This window comes from Bufo gargarizans, chromosome 3 (genome assembly GCF_014858855.1).
Source record: "Bufo gargarizans isolate SCDJY-AF-19 chromosome 3, ASM1485885v1, whole genome shotgun sequence".
Classification (NCBI taxonomy): Eukaryota; Metazoa; Chordata; class Amphibia; order Anura; family Bufonidae; genus Bufo; species Bufo gargarizans.
Window position 1 is genome coordinate 190738136 of NC_058082.1, and position 27450 is coordinate 190765585.

The 27450-nt window shown below is 40.5% G+C and overlaps 1 protein-coding gene across 5 annotated transcripts in view; it reads left to right on the top strand.

The window, feature by feature from the left end:
• Nucleotides 1-19779, top strand: part of ARHGEF7 (Rho guanine nucleotide exchange factor 7) — a 156179-nt gene extending 136400 nt beyond the window's left edge. For 2 of the 5 annotated variants that reach the window (XM_044284876.1, XM_044284877.1), the window contains 3 exons: nt 15043-15142; nt 15684-15738; nt 18764-19779. In XM_044284876.1, coding sequence (XP_044140811.1) covers nt 15043-15142; nt 15684-15738; nt 18764-18886 — 278 coding nt within the window. In that variant the 3' untranslated portion in view covers nt 18887-19779. Of the gene's footprint in view, nt 1-589; nt 767-8782; nt 10045-15042; nt 15143-15683; nt 15739-18763 lie in introns of those variants that run through there. The other 3 variants (XM_044284880.1, XM_044284878.1, XM_044284879.1) reach the window with 3 other exon arrangements.
• Nucleotides 19780-27450: the final 7671 nt, after the last annotated feature.

Sequence of the window (27450 nt, forward strand, 5' to 3'; positions counted from 1 at the left end):
TTCCTTTGTGCTTCAGACCAACAAAGGTCCCAGTAGTCAGGCCCCCACCACTCTTAATGTTATGTGAATACCCTTTAAAATTTCTGTAATTAAGTCAACCAGTTAAGGGTATAAAATCTAAATGGACACGTTAATACACTAGAATCCTTTTTGAACACCTTAACACTTTGTTGATCGATCTTCTGCTCTCTTTTATAACCCTGTGCCATTTCTAATTTGTTCTATCCATCACTGTATTGTGCTTTAAATCCTTGCAGTCCAGTAGACCGGTCCCTAGACAGAATGCATTTCATAAGTAGTTACTGTAGGCCCGCTAGATGCAGATGCACCTAACAGTAGTTGTATCTACTTTTGGCTGAACAGTCTTATCTCTTGAACGAGTAACTAATGAAATCTGCAAAGCTTTGGTCTCCTTTTTAACAATATTTTTTTTTCCCTCTCTTCCCATCACCCTTTTTTTGCTTTTTGTTTTGTTTCATGTTATGATTTTGGTTGTGGCTTTTCCTGTTCTTTTCCTTCTCCTCCCTTTGTTCATTCCTTCCATCTTTGCCTCCCACCATTGCCATTTCATTTCATACATCATCCTTAGCATGGCAAGGCACTGACCTGATGCATAATCACGTCTTGGCTGATGATGACCAATCAAGTCTAGACTCCTTGGGTCGTCGCAGTAGTCTTTCACGTTTGGAGCCTTCAGACCTCTCCGAAGACTCTGACTATGACAGTATATGGACAGCCCATAGTTACAGAATGGGGTCTACTTCTCGTAAGAGCTGTTGCTCATATATCTCTCACCAGAACTAATGCACTTCTAAACTTTTTTTCTTAACAAAATGCTTGTACCACAACCTACTTTTTCTTAGATGTTTACTTGTGTTCTCTGTCTTTAATGTGATTATTATAAGAATTGAGGTAGTTTGCCGGGGGTGGAAAAAAACCAACTATTCATGAAGGTGAAATGTATATTGGTAATATACCTCACATTCTTGAAATGCTTGCAGTAAGTTCCTAGCTTAGTTTTATGTAAGAGATTGTGAGGATTTTTTTTTTTAAACTTTGGCAGTATTCTGTCTTTGATGTTTCTTTTAAAGTGATAATTTTATGTGTTTTTTTTTTTGTAATTTAATCTGAAACAGATTTGTGAGGAACTTTGTGAATATATAATTTTGTATAGAAATAACTCTTAAGTTAGTTATTGAAGTGAGATAGCTGTGAGGGAAGTCTCTGCAGCATAGCACATGACTGGCAGAAAGGGCATTTGCACAACCCACATGTGGAAGGCAATGTAGCACATGAAACTTGATGGTAATTGAAGAACTCGATGCCCAACTTGCCAGCATTTGCTATGGTCACTGTTTGTTTGTGTTCTATTTTAATGTGCCTGTATGTATTTTACAGTATTTAAATTATTTTCTTTTGTGTTATGTTCTTAAGGCTATTACTTTATTGTTCATCATACATATAACGTTATCAAAGAGGCCTTCCCACCTTGTACGTTTATGGCATATTCTATCGATATGAAATGTGATGGGGTGGAATATTTTTTTCCATATAGTATCATACAGAAGCTGCTACTCATCTATATTACAGAATTTATTCTTCCTACTGTACAGATCAGTGTTACCTATCGGTGCTCTCTGGCCCCTTTCATGTGACTTCTTAGATGTTGCCAGCTACTGTTGTGCACCAGTGACACCAGGTTCAGTTGGCGCCAGCCTAGCAAGTATGTCACGGGAGCCAGCTCCTGGGTTAGGTTCATATATTTAACGGGCATTTCGCGCTAAAGCAAGCGCTATTAAACTGTACCTTGCGCAACACCACTGCCACTTAACATTTTTAACACTGAAATTTCTTAATGCGGCTCAATGCCACTTGTTGTATTTGACCGAGCTACAAATGGTGAGAACTTCTGGTACATACAAGAATTAGTAGGACCTGTGAATGGCTTTATATGCATACACTCCGTATAGTGTGAAATGCAGTGCATTGTCTCCCCTTTAATACCATAACTCATGATTAAAGGGGTCGGCCAATTTCCCATGGCATTTCCCAAAATGCCATGTACAGTCATGAATACCTGACTGTATACTGTCCCCCCAGTTGTCCTAATGAAGGCCCCCAGCTGCCCTGATGTCAGTGGAGAAAACATACTTGCTTGTCATTCTTCGTGTCCACGGGCTGCAAGACGGTGCCGACACTTCCTTTGGCTATTCCTCTGTACCTGTAATTCTGTGCAGGCGCCGGACAGCAAGTGGATCAATCCGGTGCATACGCAGACATAGGCAGCAATTCCCTGTATCTGTGCATTCATTAGACGCATCCACTTGCTTTTCAGCGCCTGCATAGAATTACAGGTACCCAGGAACAGCCAAAGGATGCAGCACCACCATGTGCAGCATGACAGGTGACGGCTGGGGGACACTATACAGCCATGTATGATTGTATGGAGTCTGGGACTGTATATAGCATTTTGAGAAATGCTGTGGGGAATTGGCCAACTTATTTTTGGGCTCTTTTCTATGATGTGATATGCAGTTCAGTCTACAACACTTCGGTGTTGTTGGCTGGCTTCTTATAGGAGAAACATATTTGGAATAGCACACCTTGATAGTTCAAGGCAATATTTGATGCGGTTCCCTATTTTCTAGTACCAGTCCGATATTCCTGCTGTAGTTACGGTAAGTAGAAAATGTAGTCTTTACACTAGGCAATACACCTGTCTCATGTAGTTATATCCTACTGTACAACTCCTTGAATTCACAGTAGCTAGGATTTTCTGTACTGATGCTGATACGGCAAGAAACTGCAGTGAATTGTCACTTTAGCAGCCCAAGAGTTAAAGGGGTTCTGCAGTTTTTTTTTTTTACTGATGATCTATCCTTTGGATAGATCATCAGCATCTGATTGGCAGGGGTCCGACACCCGGTACCCCTGCCGATCAGCTGTTTGACAAGGCAGCGGGCCCAGTGACATCACGACTAGTATCAATTGCCTGGGCGGGGCTAATCTCCATTCAAGTGAATAGAGCTTAGCCCCGCCCAGGCCAGTGATACTAGTCGTGACATCACTGGGCCTGCAGTAAACAGTGAGAAGGCCGCGGCACTACTGCCAGCGTAGCTGCCTTCTCAAACAGCTGATCGGCAGAGGACCCGGGTGTCCAGAGGATAGATCATCAGTTTAAAAAATACTGCAGAACCCATTAAACAAGCAGCCAGCAGAATTTGTGGATCTAGCTCCTGATGAGATTGGAGTATCAGTAAAAGATGGCAATGTAGCTACATGTTGACTTCTACTGTCAACCATTACCCCCTCCTCACTGTCCTATGTCTGGCTGTAAGATAACTGCAGCAGAAACCTACCTCTTCTGCTCTCTCTGCAGTAGTACACAAATATTTAGCCCACCCTCCGTTTGTAAGGCCTCTCGCTGAAAATGGGACAAAGCAGCAGGAAATTTACTGCTGTTTGTGCTGCAGGATTTTTGTAAGGGTTTTTTAGGAGCGTGAAAAAAAAATCCTGTAGACCGACAGAATGGGCAACATTATCTACTGTTCCCTTGCATTCCTTATTTCAACATTTAGTCTTCTCTTAAAGGCTTTGTGCACCCTTGCAATTTTTTTTGATTGTTCAGTACATAAAACTTTAATTTTGCGCAGTCCTGATTAATAATATCCTTGTTACCAAAATTCTTGCAGAATTTTAAATAGTTGCAAAAATGGACGTTCCATAGCAAATCCTAATCAATGGCTCTTAAGGAGTGCACCATTTTTCCTTATTTGTATTGTTTTAGTGTTCTGTATATACGACTTTTAACACGAATGTGATTTCCACAAGTTCTGAAATTGCGCCCCCACATAATCTCGTTTACAAAGCATATTAGAATTATTTTTGCCCCACACCCAATGGCATTATCAACACTTAAAGGTATAAATGACAACCGCAGGACTGGGTGAAAAAATATCACCCACTCATCTTTTAAAACACCCTTTGTTCCAGTGCTGCAGCTCCCATCGGATCAAAAGTAGTGGGTTGTTCTCGTATGTGGTGGTTCTTGGGTATGAGAACACTGCAGGCAAACGGTGGCCTCATTGGTCATGTGTGGAAGAATGACACATCACCCTTGAGGCTGATGAGGGTATTTAATTTGGCAATCTGTACACAGTATAACAGGGGTGCACAACCTTTTTTGGTTGGGGGCCACATTGTCAGCCTGAACCAATTTCAAGGTCTGAAATTAAAACTTAGAGGTATTACTAACTGAAATACTGTATTTATGGCATATTGAACATACAGTATATATTTTAAATGTCTAGTTATACTTATAGTACTCCCATCTCATGGGAGAAATACATGAAAGATACATGTGAACAGCCTCAAGACATAAACATACATGTCTGCTAACAGATGGTTGGGGGCAGCACAGAATGGTGTGCATGGCCGTATGTGGCCCCCGGTTGTGCACCCCAGCTGTATAATGTGCCATTTAATGAGCCACTCTTCTTTTGTCAGCCTAAAAATGTCTTGGCAAATGTCTTTTTGTAGCACCTTTTAATTGGATCGGTGTGGAGATTTTCTCCACGCCTTTTCCTGACAGTTAAATTATTAGTCCACTAATTTCCTATAAACCAGGTAGGTGATAACGCCATTGTCACATAATGCCTCCTTTGCCTGAACCACCATGCTGAGCTGCATCAGGCACCTGTGATTTCTCGTCTGCTCTATAAATATTCTCAGTCTTTGTCTAGAGAATGATCTTATGAGAGGTCAGGTCCACAAGTAACTAACTGTGTGGAGAATTATGTTCATGAGGCTTGTAAGTATTTAAAAATGCAGTCAGTTAACATCACACTCTTCAATAAGCTGTATTTACAGTGGGGAACAGAAGTATTTGAACACCCTGCGATTTTGCAAGTTCTCCCACTTAGAAATCATGGAGGGGTCTGAAACTCGCATTGTAGGTGCGTTCCCACTCAGAGACAGAATAAATAAATAAAAATTAGGAAATCACATTGTATGATTTTTTAAAGAATTTATTTGTCTTGCACTGCTGAACATAAGTATTTGAACACCTGAGAAACAGAATTCTGGCTCTCAAAGACCTGTTACTGTGCCTTTTAAAAAGTCCACCTCTACTCCACTCATTAATCTAACTTGGTATCACCTGTCTGAGCTCTTTAAAGACACCTGTCCACCCCAGTCAGTCAGTCCGTCAGACGCCAACTACTACCATGGGCCAAAGATCTGTCAAAAGACACCAGAGACAAAATTGTGGACCTCCACAAAGCTGGAAAGGGCTACGGGACAATTACCAAGCAGCTTGGTGAAAATAGATCAACTGTTGGAGCAATTGTTAGAAAATGGAAGAGGCTAAAGACGACTGCCAGTCTCCCTCGGACTGGGGCTCCATGCAAGATCTCACCTCGTGGGGTATCACTGATGATAAGAAAGGTGAGGAATCAGCCCAGAACTACAAGGGAGGAGCTGGTCAATGACATGAAGAATCTGGGACCCCAGTTTCAAAGGTCACTGTCGGTAGAACACTACGCCATCATGGTTTCAAATCATGCATTGCACGGAAGGGTTCCCTGCTCAAGTCGTCACATGTCCAGGCCCGTCTAAAGTTTGCCAATGACCATCTGGCTGATCCAGAGGAGGCATGGGAGAAAGTCATGTGGTCAGAGGAGACCAAAGTAGAACTATTTGGTCTAAACTTCACTTGTCATGTTTGGAGGAAAAAGAAGGATGAATTGCATCCCAAGAATACCATCCCTACTTTGAAGCATGGGGGTGTTAACCTCATGCTTTTGGGGTTCTTTTCTGCAAAGGGGACAGGACGACTGCACTGTATTAAAGGGAACCTGTCACCGGGATTTTGTGTATAGAGCTGAGGACATGGGTTGCTAGATGGCCGCTAGCACATCCACGATACCCAGTCCCCATAGCTCTGTGTGCTTTTATTGTGTAAAAAAACTGATTTGATACATATGCAAATTAACTTGAGATGAGTCCTGTCCATGACTCATCTCGGGGACAGGACTCTTCTGTGGTTACTTTGCATATGTATCAAATTTGGATTTTTCTCCACACAAAAAAAACACACAGAGCTATGGGGATTGGGTATTGCAGATATGCTAGCGGCCATCTAGCAGCCCATGTCCACTGCTCTATACACAAAATCCTGCTGACAGGTTCCCTTTAGGGAGAGGATGAATTGGGCCATTTATTGTGAGATTTTGAGGAACAACCTTCTTCCCTCAGTCAGAGCATTGAAGATGGTTCGTGGATGGGTCTTCCAACATGACAACGACCCAAAGCACACAGCCAGGATAACCAAGGAGTGGCTTCGTAAGAAGCTGATCAAGGTTCTGGAGTGGCCTAGCCAGTCTCCAGACCTAAATCCAATAAAACATTTTTGGAGGGAGCTGAAACTCTGTGTTGCTCAGCGACAGCCCCGAAACCTGACAGATCTAGAGGAGATCTGTGTGGAGGAGTGGGCCAAAATCCCTGTTGCAGTGTGTGAAAACCTGGTCAGGAACTACAGGAAACGTTTGACCTCTAATTGCAAACCGAGGCTTCTGTACCAAATATTAACACCGATTTTCTCAGGTGTTCAAATACTTATGTTCAGCAGTGCAAGACAAATACATTCTTTAAAAATCATACAATGTGATTTCCTGATTTAAAAAAATAATAATTCTGTCTGAGTGGGAACGCACCTACAATGTGTATTTCAGACCCCTCCATGATTTCTAAGTGGGAGAACTTGCAAAATCGCAGGGTGTTCAAATACTTCTGTTCCTCTCTGTATATGATATATAGTATATTTAATGGGCTCCTACTCCTTTCCAGATGCATGGTGTTTGCCTATACCTTGTGGTATCAGATCTTCACACAGTATTAAGCATTATAAACCCATGCCAATCACCTTTGATGTCTGGTTTAACAAATACTTGTATGGCCCATGAGATACCAAGAAATAACTAAAATTGTTGTTTCATGGGGGACAGCTCAGGAGAGCTGACAAGTCCTCTTCAAACTGCTTTTCCCATCTCAAACTCTTATGGCACCATATGCCATAAATGTCTGATAGGTGCAGGTCCCTCCTCTGTGAAACTTGCCTAAATGTTAGATTTCAGATACACTTGGATTAGTTAAAAAAAATTATTTAATCTAGCTTGGTGACAAATATACATATAGTTCTCTTCCAAGGTTTCTGCCATATAAATAGGTACCATGTAATTCACAATTTCCTTTCAGAAAATGTCCATACTGTATGGATGATATTTGTTAACCTTCTTGACCAAGATGACTTGTGAAGGAAGACAGTTGCCTAACAAAAAAAAAAAAAACCACTTATGTAAACTGCACAATTGAGACTGCTTTCTTCTTTTCGGAGAAGAGCCATTTCCATATGTTTTCCAGATAACCATGCCTGAGGTCTCCCTGTCCTCATTGTCTTCCTCAGGGATTTTACACGTTGTTACAGTGGCAACATCTTGGCAAGGCTGCCACAATAAAACACTAAAGTTGGGGCTTTTATTTCAAATACCGCAATTAGTTTTAGCAACTGCTTCTATAGAAACCTTCATCTTCAGCCTTAAAAACCACTAACTTGTGGTCAAGTCTTGACTGAGACTAAAATGTGACCTATTGATACCTGCTGTGGTTATAAACCAGTATGCCTCAGGTACTGCAGAGTATATTACTATGGCATGTGAGTAGTATTTTTTGTAACCTTATTCACTTAGCTTTTTTTCTTGATTGAAAGAGCACATTGAAAATGTCAACCAGACCTCTGATCTGGAGGAGAATCAAATGCAACTTTTAAAATTGCCTGTAGAATTATACTCTAAATGCACAAGCATTTTTTTTTTTTTTTAGCCAAATCCATAAATGGAGACCTATAAATACTTCCTTTTGTACATTTATTGAGAAAAAATAATGCACCATGAAGGAGTTATTGGAATCAAATGTAATGATGTATTTTTGTCAGTGAGTGTATTTCCAATTCTTTTTGAATCCACTCCTGGCTGTGGCCCAAAAAAAAACAGACTGACTGCCATGAAAACAACTGGAAGGGCACGGAGATTCCACCCTAAAGGAGGCCATACATATTATAGGAACATCATCTGACCACCTAATGTGTATGGTGGTGTTCCGACTGAAGGCCCCTTTACACTGCCTGAACATCGGGCAGATTAGCGCTAACAAGCGTTTGTAGGAATGCTCGTTAATGATAATCTGCCAGTGTAAAGGTGTCGTTTCTTCATCAGGTAATAGGATGGTATGTGCGGTCACCTAAATCATCACTTTATAGCAATAGATCATCCTGTTTAAAGCACTCTGCTGCCAGCAAACCATGATTCTGTATGTGGACGAGCAATGGCATTAGAGATCATTTCTTCCCATACTGTGGAGGAGATCGCTGCATGTAAATGCAGCTGTCTCCTTCACTGACGAACAGGCGATTGTCAGGAAGGAACATTTCCTTCCTGGCAATCTTCTGCTCAATTGAGCAATGTAAAGGGGCCCTTACCCCTGACGGCAGAAAGAGGTTTCAGGTGTTTTCGATTTCAACATGACTGATCTTTTATTCTTATGGGATTTAAGGCACTGCCGGAGATGTCTGGCAGCACCCTCTTCTCCTCTCCCTTATGCAAACACACAAATTCTCAGCCAAGTCAAGTCTGCATATAGGGATGGGAGAAGGGGTCAGCCAGTTCGGTCAGCAGATAACGAAGGTTCACAAATGCTCTAAAATTCCTATGTTTCTGTTCTGTAACAGATGCACAAAACCAAAAATGACAAAGAGCCATATCCATCACTTTACTGCCACCACAGATGCCCTACGGACTTTACTGCCTCAAATTCTGCCATGCTGTCGTAGCCCTAGGTGTATGGACAGGGTGCCCATGTAAACTCTGTTCATATCTGTGTTATGGCTTTGTTTTATAATGAAAGCCATGGTGTAGATTTCTCATCGGAGGTCCTATTGGCCAATAATGTGGACCATCAAGGTGTCCATTGTTTGGAGACCAGCATGAAATGCTATTTTGAATAAAGTTAGCAAACCCTCTACGGATTCCCCATTAGAGGCTTGCAGCACAGATGTGAACAGAGTCAAAAGGTACATTTGAGTTATGTTTTCGTTGTTTTATAAGAGTATTTCTGTTCTTTTTTTCTTTATTCTCTCAATAGAGCTGTTTAGGCATAAAATAAAATGTCCCATGATATAGCCATGGCAACCATTGTGTGCATTGTTGGCTCGATATGGAGCTTTGAAAAAATAACTTTATTTCAGGTCTAAACAGCTTTGTTTTTAAGTACCTGAAGAATATGTATCCGATTCAACTCATCCTTTATCCTCTCTGCCATTATCAATGCATTATCAAGTATTCTAAACTGTTCTGAAGTGTTTTTTTTCCTTTTTTTTTTTTTTCGTCAATAACGTAAAATAACAATTATTTCAAAATAGTCAATGTTTCTATTTTTGTGAGTCACGTGAACACTTTGTTTATGCAATTCTGTAACATATATACATATATAAATATACATATATCCATGTACATAACTATATATGATGAACAAGGGCATTGGATCCAAATCTAGAGGTTAGTGAATGTCCTTTCCACCTCAATGACATGAACTGTCGCACTGTATTTCTCACCATTATATAGTGCCCATCTCTATGTTCAGTGTTTATGTGTCTGCGGCCAAGCACATTATCCAGTGTTCAGTGGTGTGAGAAATTCCCTGTGCATCTCATCTACAGAAGAGAAAAGCCATGTCTGGTGGACATTGCCTTCTTAAGACTACAAACTAAAATACAGATTTCTGAATGTTGTATTGTACAGTATAAATATACATTGTGGTTCAGTATGACATTGAAGTATTTGCTTTCTCAAAAAAATTTAAAAAAGCAAAGTCGGAGAGAATGCATTTGTTATGTACAGTTGAAATAAATTTTGCCTTTGCTAGTCCGTGCCTTCAACAGTGACTTTTTTTTAAACTTGATATGATGGACACAGCAGAAGGAATTCAGGCGCACTGACCTAATACCATGGTATTCATCCTACTCTTCCAGTTTCTACAACCAATGTAGTTAAAGAGGACCTTTCATCGGTCCAAACATTGTGAACTAAGTATCATGATATATACAGCGGTGCCCAGGGATCTCACTGCACTTACTATTATCCCTGGGCGCCGCTCCGTTCTCCTGCTATGCCCTCCAGTATGTTCGGGGACTTGGTTATAGTAGGCGGAGTCTGCCCTTGTTCTCCTGGGCGTCGTCTTCTCCCAGGCTGTAGCGCTAGCCAATCGCAACGCAGCGCTCACAGACTCTGAGTTTTTTTCTCCCAGGCTGTAAACTCTGCGCTGCGATTGGCCACCGCTACAGCCTAGGAGAAGGAGACGCCCAGGAGAACAAGGGCAGTCTCCTCCTACTACAACCAAGTCCCCGAACATACTGGAGGGCATAGCAGGAGAACGGAGCGGCGCCCAGGCATAATAGTAAATGCAGTGAGATCCCGGGGCGCCGCTGTACAGATCATGATACTTAGTTCACAATGTTTGGACCGATGAAAGGTCCTCTTTAAACCTCAGTTAATCTTTAATAATCAATATTCATCAGTTATGATAACATGATCGTCATTACAGTGCCGGAAAACTAAAAGATAGAGTAGTTCCGCGCAGTTTTAATTATGGTTAGTTAGTACTTGCATGCGATGTATAATCCCACAAACGTCCTTCCTCTTAGGCTACTTTCACACTGGCATTTTTTCCGTTTGTGAGATACGTCAGGGCTATCACAAGCGGTCCAAAACGGATCAGTTTTGCCCTAATGTATTCTGAATGAATAAGGATCCGCTCAGAATGCATCAGTTTGCCTCCGATCAGTCTGCATTCCGCTCTGGAGGAGGACACTAAAACACTGCCTGACTATGCGGAGGCAGACGGATCCGTCCTGACACACAATGTAAGTCAATGGGGACGGATCCGTTTTCACTGACACAATATGGCACAATAGAAAAAAGATCTGTCCCCTATTGACTTTCAATGGTGTTAAAGATGGATCCGTTTTGGCAATGTTAAAGATAATACAAACTGATTTCGTTCTGAACGGATGCATGCGGTTTTATTATCTGTGCAGATCCATGACGGATCCACACCAAACGCGAGTGTGAAAGTAACCTTATATGTCTGTGCGATTACACGGTATTCCTGTAGCCCACAGGGTACTTCAGATCCAGAATGTTAAAAACTTTTTCCTCAATGCCGAGTGTTTCGATATCTCTTCTCACTTCAGCAAAAAGGTCCTGGAAAGAGAAATGCTGATAGTGCTCACCGTGCTTTTAATACAATTAATTACTTTTATTGTACTTACGAGATATAAAACTTGCTTCATTCATATAAAAATACCATAAAATATCATAGCCCGGAAAACTAAATAGCACGATGATGTCTTCATGGTAAATTCAGTGCTCCCTCAAGATACAATGGCCTCAGGATACAATATTTTCAATATACAATGATCTTTTCTGACCCATCGTAAGTTGAAACCAGACTCAACATTAGGGATAAGTGAACTTGTGTTTCAAGTTTGGCGTACAAGGTTCGGGTTATCTAAGAATTCCATTATGGATTCCGCTACCACAGACCATAACTTATGGTCCGTGGTAACAGAATCCATAACGGAATTCTTTGATAACCCGAACCTTGTATGCCGAACTTGAAACACAAGTTCGTTCAACACTACTCAACATACAGTGACTCAGATCCAACCAATCAAGGACACTTCTCTGGTAAAATGGCTGTATTAGTTGCAAGCTAGCAGATATTCCCGACTGTTATATGGAAGGACTTGCTTTATCTGTCTTAGTTATCTGCTTATCTTTATTTTCTCTCTTCTTGGATGACATTTTGGGGCTTTGGAACCGATTATTCAAGTTAATGGTTTCAACATACAATAGTTGTCCTGGAACCAATGAATATTGTAACTTGAGCGACCACTGTATAAGTTTACCCAGTGGAAATCACAGCATTACCATAGGAACATTTAGTGTAAATTCACATATGAAGTTTTGTTCAGGTTGTTTATGCAGTTTTTGAAGTCAAAACCAGGAGTGTATTAAAAAAAAGATAAGAAGCAGTTATGTGTCTTTAAATGGTTTGTCCGGGTTCAGAGCTGAACCCGGACATACCCATATTTTCACCCAGGCAGCACCCCTGACAGGAGCATTTTAAGCTCCAATGCTCTCCCTTGCCCTGCGCAAGATCGCGCAGGGCAAGGGCTTTTTTATTTGCAATAACACACTGCCAGACGGAGGCTTCCGCCTAGCAGTGTATTCAGTGACGTCACTGGCTCTGATGGGCTGGCTTTAGCGCTGCCCTAGCCGTTTTACAGTCTAGGTCAGCGCTAAAGCCTGCCGATCAGTGCCGGTGATGTCACTGGGCTCACTGCTGGTCAGAAGCCTCCGCCTGGCTCCCATGCTCTTGTCAGGGGGGCTGCCTGGGTGAAAATATGGGTATGTCCGGGTTCAGCTCAGTACCCGGACAACCCCTTTAATAAATAGTTTCTCTCCTTTTTATGATCCACACACAAATCTGTGTGCTGATGGTTTACAATGCATAGGTTCAGGCTTGGAGAGCCGATTGGTGTGGTCTTGGACAAACAAATAAAATGTTGATAATCCTAAGGGACCATGTGCTGTCAAGTAGACTTGGCAGATGCAACACACTTTGACCACATTTCTGTAAAAAGTTCTCTAACTTATTGTGAAAGAATCTATATCACACTGCTACATTGAACACATATTGGGAAATAAAGTTCTCTTCATTGCCCACCAGTGCTTATTGTAAAAGTCCCAAATGTTTGTATAGTTGTGTTCTGTACATTACATGTGGAGTGGGCTGGGGGTGTTCAACTACTTAGATCTTTTCCTTCCTTTGATTGTGCTTAAAGTCACTATAACAATAGTGCTATTTTATTTTTATTTTTTCAGTAAGCATTTCATTTACTACAGTATGTTGATATTCCATGCAGCTCCCCAAAGCTTTTGATGGTTCCATACTGTTTTAGTTTGTTTCTTCTCCATGCTTCTTTTACCAACAGTACAAGATACTATACGATTTTTGCCTTTCATTTAAAGCCTATGAACACCTTTCTGGGGGCATTTTTTGTTACTGCATTGTACTCATTTTGAGCTCCAAATTATTTTTTGGGTTGGTTTTAATGAAAAATTCTCTAGTAGCATGCTCTGTGTTTTTACTCTGTTCTGTCAGGCAGCCCAGCTGATGGCTCCTGATCTCTGATATTATAAACCCTCATGTGGCTTAAATAAGTGTTTTTGAGCCATTAGTAATTTAGAGATAAGATTTATTAGATGACAGTAGGATTCTCAGAACTAGGCAGAAGTTAACCCTTTGACAAATTTATGATTATTTATATATACTGTATATATGTATATATATGTATATATATGTATGTATATATATATATATATATATATATATATATATATATATAAATAATTTTTATTTTATTTTTTTTTTTTTATAAAAAGCAACTAAAAAAAAGACTGTCTAAAATGAGTAAAATGCAATTGTAAAAATAATTTGCCTCCTGAAGGTATACATAGCCTTTAAAGCTGTAGACACCTTTGCAGAATTTATTTTTAATTTTTTAATTGTTTGTAATTTGTTTTATGGCAAGGGCAAATAGAACAGCTTTGGTGTGGCCTGCTGCAGGTTCACTCACCCACTTCAGTCAATGGGCATGTGGAAAATCTCTGGACATGGCCGGCTTTACAGAGAGTAAACCCTTTGCCCTTCTCATTAGGCTTTTACAGCTAACATGTATACACACTACACAGTGAGCTGCAGAAAGTAATTCTGGATACATTCGTCAGACTGGCTGTATGACCTCTCTGGTCTTCAGCACCTTTCTTACCTCTCCTAAACGATCTTAGATGATTGATGCCCGAATCAAGAAGACTGTTCAGGAGAGGAGAGAGAGGAGCTGGAACTCAAGCTGTCAGACAGCCAGTCTTATGGATATATCACAGAAATGGTTTTCTGCAGGTGCCTGTGGGGTGTATATACATGTCAGTCGTAGACGCCAAAGGAAAGCAGAATGTTTAATTAAGCCCCCTAAGCGTGCTTTTTATTTTCTTACACAAAATACATGCAAGTCAATAATAAAAATAATTGCTGGAATGGTGTCCAAAACCCTTTGAAGTGCAGCTGCTTTGCAATTCTTGTCTACTAATTTGATTTCCGCACAAGCCAGCAGACATACCTTTGAATGGATGTGCTGCAGTAGGTGCATATGGAAGTTTATAAGAGGTTATTGTCTTCTCGGAGATGTCTGCTGTTGCTTTTGTGTAGATCATGTGACTCTGTATTCAAGGTTGAGTTACAGCCTTTAGATAATAAAGGCAGATTTTTTTTGGGGGGGGGGGGGGGAGAAACACAAGACATTCAGCTTCAATGTTTTTATGGATTTTTTTTTTTTAAACACTAACAAAAAGCTCCTTCTCAAGCTGTGCTATCCAGCACTGAATAGGTTATACTACGTCCTCCTGCTTCATGTGTGCCCTGTATAATATGCTTCTCCTTGTCAATGAATGTTCTACCTGTAATGATTTGTTTTAATGTGTTCCCTTTTCTTATTGCCTGTTTTTAGGTAAGTTTTCATTGTATCTATGTTGTAATAGTATGTACAGTGTGCAATCTAGTCCCTGATGTTGCATTTTTTCATAATGTGTTATGTACAATGGGGCTTCACAGCCTTACCACTACATTGTGTATACCTCTGAAAACCTCCATGAAATGTTCGGAATTCTTTACGCACTCTCTGTTCTTTTCCTCTGCCTATAAGGTAATATAGATATCTTGCTTTTGCATTATATCAATCAATAGGCTTCATAGTTATAGTTTTCACTTTTGAACCTGTGGAACACCATTTGAGCTTGAAACGTAGATGTTTAGCATAAAATATGAATGTTTTGAGCTCTTTTTAACTCTTCTTCCTCTTGCTGCATTCAGGTTCACGCAAAGAATCTGCTCCTCAGGTTTTACTTCCCGAAGAGGAGAAAATTATTGTAGAAGAAACCAGAAGCAATGGCCAGACTGTTATAGAGGAAAAGTGAGTATATGTTATTGGCTGCGTATTATTAGAATATGTGGCAGTGGATACAAAGTACCATGTGTAAGGTTGCTAATGTAAAGGGGCCCCCAAGTAAAGTCGGCTGGGCCAGACAACCATGTTACATGTGCAGTGGTGAATTTCTTCCTGAAAAGATGATGATAGAGGAAATAAGGATCAGGCATGTTGAATTTCAGTGCTCTTATCTTTTTGTTCTCAAGAAATATAAGCCACCTCCCCTTTCCGCTTTGAGAAAACATGCATACTGAGTCAAGCATCCATGTGTTATGGGGAACGTCAGGAAGAATATCTTTCTCAGCTAGCAGTCAGGGTGTTTGGGCATCTTTTAGCTTTTCTTGTGACCCTCTTTCTAAGAACATTCCTAGTTGAATATCATGTGGATTAGGCTTGTGACATTGTACAGAGTAGGCATTTCTCCATCAGCGATAGCCCTTTTGTAATGGTTTTAACTTTTTTATTGCACTTTTTTGCCAAACCTCAGCTTTTTTTTTAAGCACTGATCCTTTTTATTTCCTTTTAGGAGTCTTGTTGATACGGTTTATGCATTGAAAGATGAGGTCCAAGAGCTAAAGCAGGTCTGTATACTTTGATCAGTGTTCTTTAGTACAAAATAAATGACATTCAGCAATCCATGGTATTTCTGTATACAGACTCAACATAATTTTTACAACTTTTCTTTTTCTTAGAGACTATATTAAAGTTTTTTTTCTGGCACTTAGATATTGATGACCTATCCTCTGAAAAGGTCATTAGTCTCATATCAGTGGGGGTCCAGCACTATCAGGGTATGGCTACTGTGCGAAACAAAAGGGTATGGTCACAACTCATATAATATATTTCAATGGTGTGGTTGTGAGACATGCTGCAACTGGGACTTGACAGTCACAGAAATATCCAACGATTTTCTGATACTGTTGTGTCGCAGTGACAGCATATTGCATTGAAATACATAACATGAAATGTTACGCGACACATGTTGCAGTGTAGCGGTACCTTCATCGATCAGCAGCCAGGATCGGGGACTATACAGTGGACATTGTCGGAAGCAGAAGGCTCAGTCCACTGTTTAGTGGCCTTGCTGTAGTAATGCATCTCGGCTCCACCGAATGCTTCTATCTCCATTCACTGTACAGATGCAGCTGCAGCTATTTGATTGGGGTGTTGGACCTCCATGGATTTGATATTGATGACCTATCTAAGAGATGGGTTATGAATATCTAAGCCCCAGAAAACCCTCTGTTGCAGTGTAGAGATAATATACCTGTGTTTGTACTATTGCTTTTCTTTCTAAAGTTGGCTGTACATCTGAGATAACTGTCGGCTGAATGCTCTTTCGGCCAACAGCTGTCTCCTTCCGATCATGAAATGAGGAGAGAAGGCCACTGAAGTGGCTTGTCTCCTGAGAACAAAAGGAACGGGCAGTTGAAATCAAACGTGATAGATCCTCATCTACCCTGACATCAGTGCCTGGGAGGCCCCATACACATTAGATAGTCTGCTGGGACAGAGGTCTAATGGGTCAGATTTAGTAATCCTATAGATGGCATAAACTTAAAGCGGTTGCTTCCGCTTCAAAATTACCTTGTGCTGTCTTTTTTTGCATTGGCGGCACAGTGCGATTACAACTGCTCGTCCTTTTCACATGAATGAGACAAGCAGTTGTAATTACAATGTGCCAGCTCGACAAGCATGTCTTTTTGAAGCAGAAGCAGACAGCGGATCAATAGGAAGATAGACCCCAACCGATCTAATATAGATAAACTTTTCTAAGGATAGGTGATCAATATTGTAGCACTATACAACCCCTTTGAATGGTTTTAGAAGTATTTATAAATGTAAGAAGCCAATTACTAAAAGGTTCTGTCAATTCGATATTTCATAAGGTATGCCCCCTTGTTTGCCAAATCTTTTGCGCTATCCACACAGTAGTCTTGTCTATAAAATGGCTGATGACATGACCCTCCTTCAGCAGCCATTTTATGGATAGGACCTCTATGCGGACAGCACAGATGATTTTCCTAACAAGTGCATGGCTTATGAAATACAGCATACTGCACAGAATCTCACCAAAAGCTACAGTATATTAGTCGGTGCCATATAGTCATCTTACATACACATATGTGACTAGTAGCCAACTCCTTAAGTCTGTTTTATGCTCATAAATGTACAGAGCTGTTAAGTTGTGGCCCATGTTCCTGATCATCGTGGCCCCTGTGGTCAACTGATCAGATGGATTTTCAGGAGTTGGACCCCTACCCATCTAATATTAATGACTTGCCCTAAGGATAGGCTCTCTATAGAGAAGAGTGACTCGATTTGTCTTATCAGTTCTTTACCTGCGAGAGTCTCTCTACTGAGTTTGTGTCCCACCCTCCCCCTCTTAATTGACATGCCTGGATATCCTGCCCAGTCCTGAGAATCTCACACTTGTGCAGCTGCTTCAAATAGTGGCGCAAGCGCAGAGCCTCTGTTTCCACTTCTGGAGAACTCTTGATGAGATGAAAAGATTTGTATGAATGGAGATAGATATAGATATATATATAGTTTGATACTGATGATCTGTCCTCAGGAAAGGTCATCAGTATCTGATCGGTAGGGGGTCTGACACCCAGGACCCCTGCCAATCAGCAGTTTGAGAAAGCACCAGCGCTCCTGTGAGCACCATGTCCTGTAGCGGCTGTGCTTGGTATCGTGCTCAGCCCCAAAGAAGTGAATGGGACTGAGCACGATACCAAGCGCAGCCACTGCAAAGAAAAAAAAAATAGGGGTTAGGTCTCATGCACACGACCGTTCCGTTTTTCTTTGGGGCCCGCGGATCCGCAAAAAACGGAACTGTCGTGTACCTTTCGCTATTTGCGGAACAGGAACAGGCGGCCCATTGTAGAAATGCCTATTCTTGTCCGCAAAACGGCCAGGAATAGGACATGCTATATATTTTTTTTGCAGGGCCACGGAACAGACCAACGGATGCAGACAGCACACGGAGTGCTGTCCACATCTTTTGCGGCCTCATTGAAGTGAATAGGTCCGCACCCGAGCCGCAAAAAATTTGACTCTGATGTAGACCACAACAACGGTCGTGTACATGAGGCTTTAGTCAGCACATCCCAATGCTCAGGTGCACGTCGCCATGGCTGAAAGCATGAAAACAAATACAATAAAGTAAATGCAATAGTACCATAGAAAATGTACTAATGCTAATGCTACATTTTCTATAGTGAGTATGGCACTATGTATTTACTTTATTATTTGTGTTTGCAGAGTGCTCTTGTATTCTGTTTGTTTAAGCACAGCTGCTATATAATGTATGACGCTGTGTTTGGTAAGCTGCAAGAAGGCAGCGGTGATCACAGGAGCGCCGGTGCCTTCTCAAACAGCTGATCGGCGGGGTCCCTGGTGTCGGACCCCTACTGATCAGATACTGATGACCTATGCTGAGGTATCAAAATCTAGGAGAACCCCTTTAAAGTTCACTTTAATTTTAGGTGTTGGCCTCTGGCATGTCATATAAAAAAAAAGAACTACAGTATCGTTTTTCCATAGTAAAATTCAATTTTTTTAAAATGTTTTTCTAACTTGCACTTACACTGTCGTCATCAGGATAGTAAAAAGATGAAGAAATCTTTAGAAGAAGAACAAAGAGCACGTAAGGAACTTGAGAAGCTCATTAGGAAAGTCCTCAAGAACATGAATGATCCTTCTTGGGATGAAACCAATTTATAACAGTGCGTCCAGAGTCTTCCTTATTCTGCTCAAGGGATCAAACACTTGGACCTTGTGTTTTGTTTGTGTCTTTGTGAAAACCGAAGCACTGCTAGATGAGATTTAACTGGATTGTAATGAGACTCTCAGTTGTACTGTATTGAATCCATACGTTGCTGCCTGCCTGCAGACACATCTTTCAGCAGTTGCAAATGTGAAGTTTAGAGATCTGAACAATACCAATTGGATGCCCTTCTGACTTCACATGTTAATTACCTCATTTTGCAGAAGGAGCAGTTGCTAAGAGTCTGATTACTTTTTTTTTTTTTTTTTTTTTAACCAGGATTTTTTTCCAGCTGGTATATAGATATGTATATAGCGTTTTGAATGCATATGTGAAGGGCACTAAAACCTCTTTATACTTTTTTTTTTTTTTTTTTTTTTCTGGATCTAAATACTGGTCACTTGTACATATTTTAAAACTGCCTACCTACGCATTGAGGGGAGAGAAAAAAATTACTGGCTGTGTGCCATTTACATGCTTGAGAGAGTCGGCCATGTGTTAAAATAATTTAATTGCGTTATTTATGTTCATTTGAGCAAACTAGAGTGTTTTATATCGGCCTAAACCAAGCAAGAGAAACAAAAACCTTTTCAATGTTAAACTATTCACTAACAGTTTGCCACCTGTGTTTATACAGATATATATATATTTATTATATTGTTTCTCTTCTAACGTGACATGGGGGGCATTTAAAGATGTATATATCTACATGCATTTTTTTTCTTTCAATTTTTACTGTTTAACTTTCTATATATACATATAAAATCTTTCTTTACTGATGACTTTATGGAAAAGCGTATGCATTTTACCTTTTTTCACTGCAACCAATTAAATATTGGATATGAACTGACTTTAATTTCAGCTGAATTGCGGATTGCCTTATAACCAATGTAGCAACTCAATAATGTGAAAATGATGCATGACCAAAAAAAAACCGTAAAGCAGCGAATGCTTAAGTTTTGTCCAAATGCGCGATAAAACAACCTGTTTAAGACAATTTGCTTTACTTAGAGCCATGTTCTAAAATATAAAAGGTTTGTCTTGTATTATATACATGATCCATCACCGTATGATGAAAAGTTACTCAAACTTCTAATTTGCTTTGCGCACCAGATCCTCATTTTTTCAAGACCTCTGCATCCTGTTAATGAAAGGAAATGTTTCTGTTAACATCTTGATCCTAAAATGCTCCCCTGACCTAGTCTTGGTCACAGAAGTGAATGGCCTATTAATTATATCCAAGTTCTCTTCTAAGGTCTCATTCAGATGAGCGATTTCTCCCACCCCCCAAGCTGTACAAGTGTAGAACAGACGGGACACAGACTTACACATTAAAGCCAATAGGCCAATTAGCATTTCCAGTATTCTTCACTGAAAATCGGTCCATGTAAAGAAAATCTCAGCATGCACTATTTTGGTTTGATTTTCATGCTAGGCTCGCCCATTGAATTCAGTGAGTCCATGAAAGCAGTGGGCAGCACATGTACACCATCTGCATGTGGTCCTTTTTCACAGATGGTTGCTATGAAACTCTTGGTGGACAGGGAAAAAAACGGAGAAAAATGGATTGCAAGACTAAACTGATTCAACGAGGTCAGAACTGTTTTCCATTCGCTACATGTTAATATATGTCTCCATTGACGTCAAGTAGAGATCTTAATATACCAAGTTAGAAATTTGAAGAATTTTTCATTACACTGCGAAGAAGTGCTATTTGCCTAAAACTCGGTTAAAAGAGTCTGTTATGGACAATCCCTTCTAATAAGAAGGGTTTCTTGACAATAAGCTCATCACAGTTGCAGGAACCCTTAGCAACCGGCTGTAAACTATGTAGAAACCTGGAAGTGTTCAGTTTCCTGCAGTGCCCCCACAGGAGAAATTAAACAGTACATTGTGCCTATTCAAATAAATAAGTTATGTTCCGTTGTAGCGGAATCCATAACGGAATACTTAGATAACCCGAACCTTGTGCGCCGAACTTAAAACCACAAGTTCGCCCAACACTATCAGGCAACAGTTTTTGGCCATCAGGAAGATCTTAGGCATATACTTTCTAAACATTTGTAGGCCATTTTGGCCTATGTTTATCTTATATGTACATGTATGAGTAGCTTTAGTTGGCAGTGCTACTAAATAATCCATTGCTTACCTACTACTTAGATTGGAAAGCTTAAGGAGGTTGTCCCATTAAGACATCTTATCCCCTATTCACTGGATAGGGAATAAGTGTCTGATCGACGGTGGTCGTATTGCTGGGACCCCCACCGATCATGCTCCCCGTTTGTGTGGAGCTCCAGATACACGTGCATGTCTGCCTCTCCATTCCACTCCATTGTCCTGTAATGGCTCTGTCTGTCTTGATGAAAAAGATGCTATATTAATTGTCTAATGAAGAGATCATTTTATAAGACTTTAAGCTTAGTATATGCTCAGGACATAAAATCTGAACTACTTTTGTATTTTCTAGTACCTGTTCCATATGCGACCAACTTTGAAGGCAGTAATGCTGCTCAGTGTCCTCTGACAATAAGATCAGTACATTCAAAGCCATATAGAGAATTGTTAGATTTTGTAATATAGACTTGTTTATTTGTACAATAGCAGTAAAACTGTAAATGTCATTGACTAATTCTCCTGGCTGAGGGCTTAGACCAATCGCATCCCCTTCTCCCCTTCCCCTTGACTAATCATAGCAAAGTGTAGCTTCAGTTCGCACTGGAAAAGGCAGCACCCAAGCCCGAAAGAATTTGAAATATGCGGTCCATTGTGAGACATAATGATGGTGACATTCAGAATGTGATTTGGCCAATTCTCTTTGGAGAATAGTCAGTTAGGAATTTTAATACTGGCATTCTGTCAGACTGAATTCGGAAATTGGTTAAGGTCTCTGATGAAAGTTATTATTTATTTTTTGCTGCTCCCAGCTTTAATAATGCCACCAATGTAAGCCCCATCTTAAATAATGTCCCCCATAGTATAGAAATTATTTTTTTAATGACCCCAATCTAGGACCCCATCTTAAATGATGTCCCCCATGATTTAAATAATGGCCCACCGCATTTTTTATTTTTATTTTACAAAAACAACCTCTCCTTATCCACTCCCTCGCGCTGCAGCAGTCTCTTCTCTCTTCACAGAATGGAACCTGCCCGGGGGGGGGGGTTTGACACGTCACTGAGCGCTCCCACGTGGTTACATAACCACTCATAACGCAGGTCCTTCACAAGGAAGAGAGAAGAGACTGTCGCAGCGCAAGCAAGTGGATGAGGTGGGGTTGTTTTGTTTTTTAACCCCCTAAAAGGCCATATAGATAAAGGGTACCAATGTTTGATGGCCTTTAGACGGTGCACTCCTTTCATTCGGCCGTGATTTCAATGGGGTCCGTCTGGCCGTGGAAATGGCCAAAAGAAGGACATGTCCTATTTTTGGACTGATGCTATTCACTGGCCGTTAAAAGAATGGCCATGTAAATAGCCCCATAGACTTTCATTTGCATTAACATTCTGTTACTTAGACGGCCGTCACACGGCCATTATTCACTGTCGTGTGCATGAGGCCTTACAGTACAAACTAATTTATGAAGTTATTACGCGACTGCTCCGTACAGTATTGGAACGAAGTTTTATGCGAATCGACTTTGGGTGTTTCATCCGAAGTCAATTTGCTCATCCCTACTCGCAAGCTCCAGACTGCTCTGCACTCCACTCCCCCTGCCTGTACTGACTTCTCGCCGATCGGTTCTGTGTTTGGGCTGTTATTGGTGCTGAAGCAGTGAGGCATGGAGTTTACAACACTCACAAAACAGAGGGAGGAAGGGGCTTATATGTGAAGGAGGCCATTGTGACCAGCAATGGTTTAGATGCTGCTGTGTTTTACTCCGTGCCGCTTAGACTGCTACAAAGGAAGATCTATTATAGCACTCAGTTCTACAGGTTAGTGAGAGTGACTTATGGTAAAGAAGAGCTGATTTGCTGAGTGCAGTAATGTCTTTTCCTCGTCGGTAGTCTCAGCCACTCAGAGTAACCCAGCAGCATGTTAGAACATTATCATCCTGGGGAATGATGGTCATAGACGGTGGTTTATGATGCCAGAAGGTCAGAAAATTGTGACTAGCTGCAACTGTATGTAAAGGGAGTTTCCAGACTTCTGCTATTGATGACCTATCCTGGGGTTGTAGGGTGTTGGACTGATTGGCTATTGAGGACATCTCCTGAGGATAGATCATTAATGTCAGGAGCCCAGAAAACCCCTTTAAGACTTGAAGGGGAGTAAGGATGATATGTATGAAAAGCTATTCAGTGTATCATTTGTATACTTATACTGTATAACAGGATCTTAACCATGTGAGTCCTTTCACATGGATGGATTTTAGCACTAAAATGAATGCCAATAAACCATATTACAAGTAGATTATCACCGTTTACACTGCAGACTGTATGGGGATGGCCAAATTGTTCATCCTCTAGTTTGCATCGGGAGATGGGCTGCTGACAACAGGGATTTTTATGTGATCAGCCTACAAATGCCATGTTTACACAGGGCAGTGGTCGAAACCAGTAGTGTTATGAGCGCTCATTCAGCCGATTATCATCCCAGTGTAAAATGCCCGCTCCTTAAGAACACCAGGGAAGTTTTAATCAATTGGATTTTTATTTTATTTTCAGTTATTTCAAACCTGGTTGTGATCTATAGTCAGGTCTTATAGTCCGAAAAATACTGTACCTTTCTTTCTGACAGTAGGTGAAATCCATAATTTCATAATTGGAGTCTGCTGAACTGCTAGTGTCTGTACTTTGAGGAATTCAGGGTTTTCTTTAAAGTAGTTTTTAAACTGTTCATGCCAGGAAAGTTTTTATTACATTGGCACTTCCACCAATGAACTATGCCAGGGATGGGCAAACTGCGGCTCTCCAGCTGTTGTAAAACTACCAATCCCATCATGCCTTTCTGTAGGCAGACTGGGCCTACTGGGAGTTGTAGTTTTACAACAGCTGGAGAGCCGCTGTTTGCCCATCCCTGAACTATGCAGCTAGGAGTCCAAATGTTCCATATTTGCGGTATTTGAGAACTTGTGTTTCTCAGGTATTTCTATCCAGGTACGTATTAGATGCAGCTTTTGAAATAAGTCATCCAGTGGAGAAGATACCTATTTGTTGGTGAGGTCTGTAGTAAAGTTGTGATTAAGACTATTTCAGGGAATATAATCATCGCTTGTATTTCAGAGTGTTTTCTGAATTATAGAATGCATGCGTCTTTTTTTTTTTTTTTTTTTTTTTTTTTTGCTATCAATGAGAAAGTTGCATGATAAAAATATAAGTAACAACTCTTTCATTGGACCAAAACAGCAGAAATTAAAACCGTAGTGGAATAAAAATGAAATTAGTTGCTGATATCAATTCTAAACGCAACTTTCATTTGTTAGACACCTGTTAAAGAGGAGCATCAGATATGCTTGAAACCATGGAAAAAGCATGGAACCGCAAAATCAGTTGGCTAGAACAGGCTCTATGAACCATACATTTACCAGTGAACACCATGCTTAATGATAAAATCTACGTACATAAGAAAGTGAGCGGATTTGTAAATCCTTTAGAGATCTTGTATTATAATCCAGAGCTGCATTCATAATTCAGTTTGAATCTCCCAGTACACTTCACTGTTTAAGCACCTGCACAGAGTTTAGCGGCTGAGTACATGGGCAGGTAACCTGTGCTCATTTAGTATGTTTAAAGGGCATCGGTCAGCAGATTTGTACCTATGAAACCTTCTAGGAGGAATGGGGGCGTTGCCGTTTTAAATGTAGAGGCTTTGCCTTCTCTGCAGCTGCCAGACCCTCTCCACTGTGATAGACGGGGCCAGATGTGATAATGTTTTTATAGCCCTATCGATCTAAGTGCATTGGGCGCGCCAGTTGCAGAAACTTGGAGCCTCTAGGTGTAACTGCAATGCCCCGTTGCTCCTAGGATCTTATTTGCATTTATTAAAACATAATTTTTCTCAGCAAGGTGGACACATATGAACACGGGACCAACACAGATGCCTTCAGCTGCCAAGAGCACATACAACAGGCCAGCCAGTGTCATAGGTACAAATCTGCTGACAGATTACCTTTAAATGGGGCAATCATTGTACCGTATGGGGGTAAAGGAATTCCCATACAGTTTAGAAATTGCCATTAGCACATCCCCTGTTTTATACATAACTTATGCAATCAATGACAAAGCGGCCTTTGCTCGTTTATCAGCTGATCGCTGAGCATGTTTACATGGGACAATGATCTGGAATTAACATTTTTTTTGCCTGATCATTGGCAAATGTAAATGGGCCTTTACACTAGTGGTCTCCATTCTGGTGAATATGGAATGTTAACACCAGACACGGTAAAGGAATCTGATGTAGGGGAAAACATTGTCACAGTGTATTATAAAGGCTACCATATACCAAGGATAGCTTGTTAATGGCCAAGTGATGAGCGTGAACACTCCACACCCCCACTCCGGCGTTGGAACTAGCACTGTGAATAGTACAGGAAGCATGGTCCCTTTCAAAGTTTTGCGGTCGCGTAGTGCACCTCCTCATAAATTAGGTGCATCCTTCAGTTCAGATACAATTTTTCAGTTCACCAGTGATGTTACATTGGTGGGTAACATGATGGCCAGCGGTTTTGCGTCTTCCCAGAATTTCAGCTATGTCATTGGCGTAGCACTCCAGGTTGTCTTGTAGTTTGCAAAACACTTACAAATGATCTCTCACGTAGTGCTAACCTAAAGATTTCTATACTATGTTTTCTAAAGGAGAACACCATCTGTTTATCATAGTATATGCAGCTAGCCCTCAGAGACCTGATCCTATCCGCTCAGATTTATAAACCTTTTCTATTTCTGTGTATATTATTTGATACTAGGAGATCTGAATTCGACTAGTCTTTTGTATGTCGGTGGCATGTTAAGGATTTTAAGCCATAGTTTTTGGGCTATATTAGCATGGTTTGTGGGTCTATGTGATTTTTACAAATGGGAGTCCTTTTACCTGCCATGTAGGAAATGGAATGAATGTATTACATTCCTGTACCCATCCACCCTTAGAGATCATCTTTGCTTATATTATTCACATTTGCGCAATCAAAATTCTGCTTCATAAGTTGGGTACAATACACAAATCGCTTCATTAAGTGCAATGTAGATTGCCAACGATATGTGACGTGCTTCCTGTACTGCGTGTCTTTTACTGTGGGGAGAGTGCTCACAGGCTTCATAATGCTCCCTACTGACCACTACCTGATTTGTATTCCATTGCTGTATACAAATATGTTCTGTATAAAATAAAATCTGTGTCATTTCATTATTATTGTCTTTTTTATGAATCGGTTCATAATCTCAAGAAAGCAGGGATTCAAAAAGCTGGTTTAAAATATATAAAAATGTTGCCTTTGACTATGTCTATGACTATGAAGAATATTGTAGGAAACCGTAAGTTGCACCGATGTCCATCATTTTCTACACTCAGACAATGTACATGGTTTCAGTCCCTTTTTTTTTCGCTTTTACACTTGGTTTGTTTGCTAGGTGTAAAGCAGGATTACTAATCTTGTAGATGGTGTAAACTTAGACAGGCTGTCTAGACCTGCACCACATTTATCACAGGGTCTCAGGCCGGAGGATACCTCTGGTGCAGGGATCACACTTTTCTCTGACTCTATACCAACTATTGGTCGGCTTACTTTGAGACTTTTTGGTGCAAAATGTTGCATGCCCCTTCCTACTTTAGCCATATCTCTTCCTGCTAAGCCCTTCCACTTTTCAAGTGAGTATAAAAAAATCTGAGAAGCCCTTGTTGTGCAAATTGGCGGCACTTTATGTACAGGTTCAGGCACTGTAGTAAATCTGGGCCTTGAGGTGTAAACCATATGCACAATTTTCTTTTGAAAAAGGAAACCTGTATTGTGAAAAGGTTTTTCTACCATCATGACTTTGTATTTTTACAACAGAGAAAAAATTGCCCTGATGGTGCGCAAAGCTTTTATAGGGGTATTCCAGTTTTTTAATTTATTTTTATTTTTATTTACCAGTATTTGTTTATGTAATAGGAAATCATACAATCTTCTAATATACAGTACAGACCAAAAGTTTGGACACACCTTCTCATTCAAAGAGTTTTCTTTATTTTCATGACTATGAAAATTGTAGATTCACACTGAAGGCATCAAAACTATGAATTAACACATGTGGAATTATATACATAACAAAAAAGTGTGAAACAACTGAAAATATGTCATATTCTAGGTTGTTCAAAGCAGCCACCTTTTGCTTTGATTACTGCTTTGCACACTCTTGGCATTCTCTTGATGAGCTTCGAGAGGTAGTCACCTGAAATGGTTTTCACTTCACAGGTGTGCCCTGTCAGGTTTAATAAGTGGGATTTCTTGCCTTATAAATGGGGTTGGGACCATCAGTTGCGTTGTGGAGAAGTCAGGTGGATACACATCTGATAGTCCTACTGAATAGACTGTTAGAATTTGTAT